General features: G+C 65.2%; 1 protein-coding gene across 1 annotated transcript; it reads right to left on the bottom strand.

Moving 5' to 3' along the window:
- Positions 1-388: 388 nt before the first annotated feature.
- ZNF579 (zinc finger protein 579) lies at positions 389-3,595 on the bottom strand. The gene is given in 3 exon segments (XM_027097189.1): positions 389-2,399; positions 2,401-2,504; positions 3,486-3,595. Coding segments are annotated over 2 exon segments (1,725 nt in total). The 5' UTR covers positions 2,503-2,504; positions 3,486-3,595; the 3' UTR covers positions 389-776.
- Between the last annotated feature and the right edge of the window lie 981 nt (positions 3,596-4,576).

Genomic DNA, 4,576 nt, shown 5'->3' with positions numbered 1-4,576 from the left:
TATTTCATTTTAATTATTTTATTGTAAATGTATTGATATTATTCTCCACTGGGAACAGCCGCCAGGGGCTAGCAGCTAAACCGTATCAGGCTGTGCAGAGCTGCAATTCCAGCCCCTCCCAGTGCGGCTTTCTGTGGGGCCTAGCACTGCGTCTGGTAAATGATGGATTCCACGTAGGGATCCCTGAAGATGCCCAGGGCAGGTGGCCGCTTGCCTTCTTCCACTCCCGTTTCTTGTGAGTTTCCTGCTTGGCTGAGAGCCCCATGGTCCCTGACGTGCTTATCTGCATCCTTCCCGCTCTGAACCCAAGCTCCGAGCCTGGTGGACACATCCCTGCTCACCCAGATGCCCTCAGCCAGCCCTCACTCCCACAGACAGCCCCACTCTCTCCAGTTCCACGAACTCACATTTATTCACAGACAGACAAAAGGACAGGGACAGACCTTTGCTCACTGGGGACCCCCCATAGGGTCTGGCAGTTCCAAAGAGGTGATGGTGTCCAGTGTGTGTAACGGGGGACAGCCAGGCCGGGGGCCCCCGCCTCAGTGTCCATCCCTCTGGCCAGTGTCCCCCACCTCCTGAATCAGCGTCCTGCCTTCAGAAGTGGGGTGAGCAGTTCCTAACCAGCATCAGGGGGGTCTGGGGGTGGGCGATGGGGAGGGAGGGGCGGCCCAGCCTCCTCCCTCCTTAGTGTCGAGGGCTAGAAGGGGAGGGGTGGGTACGCAGAGGAGGTTCCTCTCCTTCAACTTCCCTCCTTCATATTGCAAACCGGGAGGTCAAACGGAGGGGCTGAGGATGGGTGTGCGGGTCAGGAGGCCAGGCCCCCCCAATCCGCGCAGGTGAGCCTTGCTGTCGATCTCTTCTTCCTCCATCTCGAAGGCTGAGTGGTCTTGGCTGTCAAAACAGGAGGCGCTGAGGAAGACGGGGGGTGCCGGCGGCGGCCGAGGTGGGGTCCCCGGGGAGGGCGGCTCCTCCTTGATGTGTGCGATGGGCAGCGGAAGCCCTTCCTCCTCCTGGCCGGCGGGGGGCGGCGGGGGCGGCGGGGGCGACGGCGGGGCCTGGGCCTGGAGCGCCTGCTGCGCGGCGGCGGCCCTCTCCAGCTCAGCGCGGTGGCAGCGTTGGTGGCGCAGGAGGCTATAGGCGCGCGAGAAGCGCCGCGAGCAGTGCGGGCACGGGTGCGGGGCCGGACCGCCCGCGTGGACCTGCGCGTGGCGGGCCAGGTCGGCCAGCCGCTTGAACTCCCGCTGGCAGCGCACGCACTGGAAGGGCCGCGCCCCAGAGTGGGTTACCCCGTGCTGCCGCAAGTGCGCACGGCGCCGGAAACCTTTGCCGCACTCGGGGCACCAGAATCGGGGCTCCCCGGCGGGGGGCCGGGCCGGGGCGGCATCCCCTCCGTTCTGCCCGCCTTCTCCACCCTCCGAGGCGCCCCCACACTCTGCCCCTTCGCCCCCCTCGGGCCCCTTCCCTGAGGTCCGTCCGCCCGACACCTTGTCGTCCTTCTTGCCCGCCGCGGGCAGCGGGGCCAGGAGGCTGAGCGCGCCGTGGACGCGACGGTGCTGGCGGAGGTAGGAGGCGAGGCGGAAGGCCAGGCCACAGTCCGTGCACACGAAGGGGCGGTCGGTGGAGTGGACCAGCCGGTGGCGGGACAGCGACCAGGGCCTGGCGAAGGCCTTGAGGCAGATGGAGCACTGGTGGCGCTTGGGACGGGGCGGGGGCCCCCCTTCGCCCTCCTGTTCGCCCTCGGGGCGCAGGCACGGGTGCGCTTTGAGCTCGCCCTTGGTGGCGAAAGCTTCACGGCAGCGGAGGCACAGCAGCGTCCAGTCGGCCTGGAGCAGGACCTGCTTCTCCTCCTGCCGTCCGGCCGCCAGCGCCAGCTCGGCCCTCAGCTCCGCCGCCCCGGCCTCGGCCTCCTCCTCCTCTGACTCGCGGGGCTCCGCGCTCGTGGCGGCCGCCAGCGTGGCCGGCTCCCCCGCGGACCACGTGTCGGGCCGCGCCGCCGCCTCCACCTCCTCCTCCGCGGCACCCGCTGCTGCAGAGGTGGGCTGCTCGGCGCCCTTGTCCTGCGGGCTCCAGCCGGACCCGGCCGCCTCCTTGGCTGCCCTCTCGATGGCCAGCTCAACCCCGCCGCCCGCGTGCTCCTGGGCCAGGTGGCGCCTGAGCTGGGCAGGCTCAGGGAAGGTGCGGGGGCAGGCGGCGCAACGCAGCGGGGGCTGCGGCCCGTGGCCACGCAGGTGGCGCGAGAGGTGAGCAGGCCGGCGGAAGGCCTTGGGGCATAGGGGGCAGGCATGGGGCCGCAGGCCCGAGTGGCTCAGCCGGTGCCGGGAGAGGTAGTAGGGGAAGCGGAAGAGGCGGCCACAGGTGGGGCAGGGCAGGGGCGCCCGAGGAGCTCCAGCGCCCCCCCCTGCCACGGCCTCGGCCACGACCCCGGCCCCGGCCACGACCCCGGCCCCGGCCACGGTGAGGTGGGCTGCCCTGGGCTGGTGGAGGAGGCTGCGGATCCATGCCTGTAAAGAGATAGGGAAGAGGTGGAGATTTGGGGAGGCAGGGGGGGTGCAGAGAGAGACAAGGAGACAGACAAGGAGACACAGAGAGGGTCAGATATTTAGCCGGGCAAGGGAAGGCGAGACAGACGAAAAAGGCCGAGATGAGAGGTAGAGACCAGGAGAAACAGAAAGGATGGTGAGAGGCAGAAAGCAGGAGAGGGAGATGGGGACACCCAGCAGAGACAGAGAAGAAGAGAAAACAAAGAGATTTAGGCAGAGATGGTGCAAACACAGAGATCAGAGGAACCATGGCAGGGTGGAGGGAGGGAGAACAAGACAGAGACAGTAGAAGAGACAGAGGCAGACAAAGTCAGTGAACTGCTTTTCCTCCAGGGGCCCCACTGGAACGTATGGGGAGGGGCTGGGAAACAGCCCTTGGTGCCGGAGTGGAGGGGGTGGGATTCAAAATCGGGAGGCCCCGGAAATGGAGTGTGGGTGCCCAGTCGCCAGAGTCTGGGAGAGGCCGGGAGTAGGAGGGCTCAGACTCTTGGGCAGGGAGGGGGCTAGGGAGGGAGGGGGCGAGATCCCGGGCGCTGAGGTTGGGGGTGTGGGGGGGGTTGGGAGATGACCGGGGTCCAGCCTCTAGACTTCTGTACGTGGTGGGTATGGATTCCTGGGTCCCAGTGGTGGACAGGGCTGGGGGGAGGGGGCTGAGCCCCCAAGACAAGGGGGAGGAGGGGGCTGGGGGCCCAGCTGCTCGAAATCTCCAGCGAGGAGGAGGCTGAGGGCCAGGGCCCTGGACCCCCCCACACGCCCCCGAGGAAGGCTGCTGGGGGTCGGGAGCCCTAGGTCTCCAAGGGGGGGCCGCGGTCTCCCCGCTGGGCCCAGCCTTTGGTTCCCCGCAGGCATGATCTGCAGAACTGGGGCCGCGGGCCGAGGCCTTGCAGATTTCTGAGCCCGGGGCCTGGGGCTCGCCCCGATGACTGGGCGCCCGGCTCTTACCTCCGCCTCCTTTGCTCCTTTCTTCCTTCCCCGCGGCCGGCCGAGCGCGGATGGTGGTGGCAGGGAGGGAGGGCCCCGAGCGTGGTGGGGGGTGGAGGAGGCTGGGCTCGGTGTCACCGCCTAAGCCTTCCCCCCGGAAACCCGGCTTTTCGTCCGAGCCTGAGAGAGGAAAGACTGGCTGGGAAGCCGGAAGATGGTGGAGGAGGAGAGCCAGGGGGCGGAGAGGGGGGCGCGGCTTGGACTCCTGGGTTCTGTAAGGGGAGGGGGCTGGGGCCCCGTCCTCTGGGCTCCCGAGGGAGGAGGGGGCTGGGTCCGGCCCCCCTTCTTCCCCTCCCCAACAGACACACATATTCATTCATTCCTTCAACAAATACACATTTATCAGGTCCTGTCTGTGCCAGGCACTGTGTTGGGCGAGAGGGGTGGCCGGGAAAGGAGATGAATGAGGCAGTGACAGAGGCTTCAGGGAAAGTACCGGCAATCTGGACTAAAACCTGACAGCAGCCTTCACGTGGGTGCCTGAGCAAGCGACTTTCCCTTCTCTGAGCCTCAGTCTCCTCCTCTGTGATAAACCCCGCGTATATCCACTTGACCCTAAGAGACCAGTTACTCATTTTGCAGCATATATTCACTCGAGCCTAAGCCACCAATATTAACTGAGCACCTACTATGTTCTAGCTCTGTCCTTGGTGCTGGAGCTGCAGTGGCAAAGACAGAGGCCGCTGGACCCTGTCCATAGGGAGCTCAGGGACTGGCAGAGGAGGCAGACAAACACAGATCCAATGGCCCTTCTGGAGAGTGTGCTCCAAAGCCAGAAGCAGGATGCAGTGGGATTACAGGGAGCAGAGACAACACTGAGTGAGAGTGATCCCTGAAGGCTTCCTGGAGGCAACGATGTTTCCGCTGAAACCTGCAGGATGAAAGCCGAGGGTTAGGAATGGGAAGCGGGAGGCAAATGGAAATGGGAGAGAAATATACCGACACAGACACTATTCTTCTGATAGTTCTACTCAGAAACATGCCACAAATGGTGTCTGTACCAGGTTAATCGTTGCAGTATTGTGCATGACTTCGAAAGACAGGAAATGAGC

Source organism: Aethalodelphis obliquidens, unplaced genomic scaffold (assembly GCF_003676395.1).
Source record: "Aethalodelphis obliquidens isolate GAN/ISIS:26980383/991018 unplaced genomic scaffold, ASM367639v1 scaffold113, whole genome shotgun sequence".
Lineage (NCBI taxonomy): Eukaryota > Metazoa > Chordata > Mammalia > Artiodactyla > Delphinidae > Aethalodelphis > Aethalodelphis obliquidens.
This window is presented reverse-complemented; position numbering and strand designations above follow the sequence as displayed.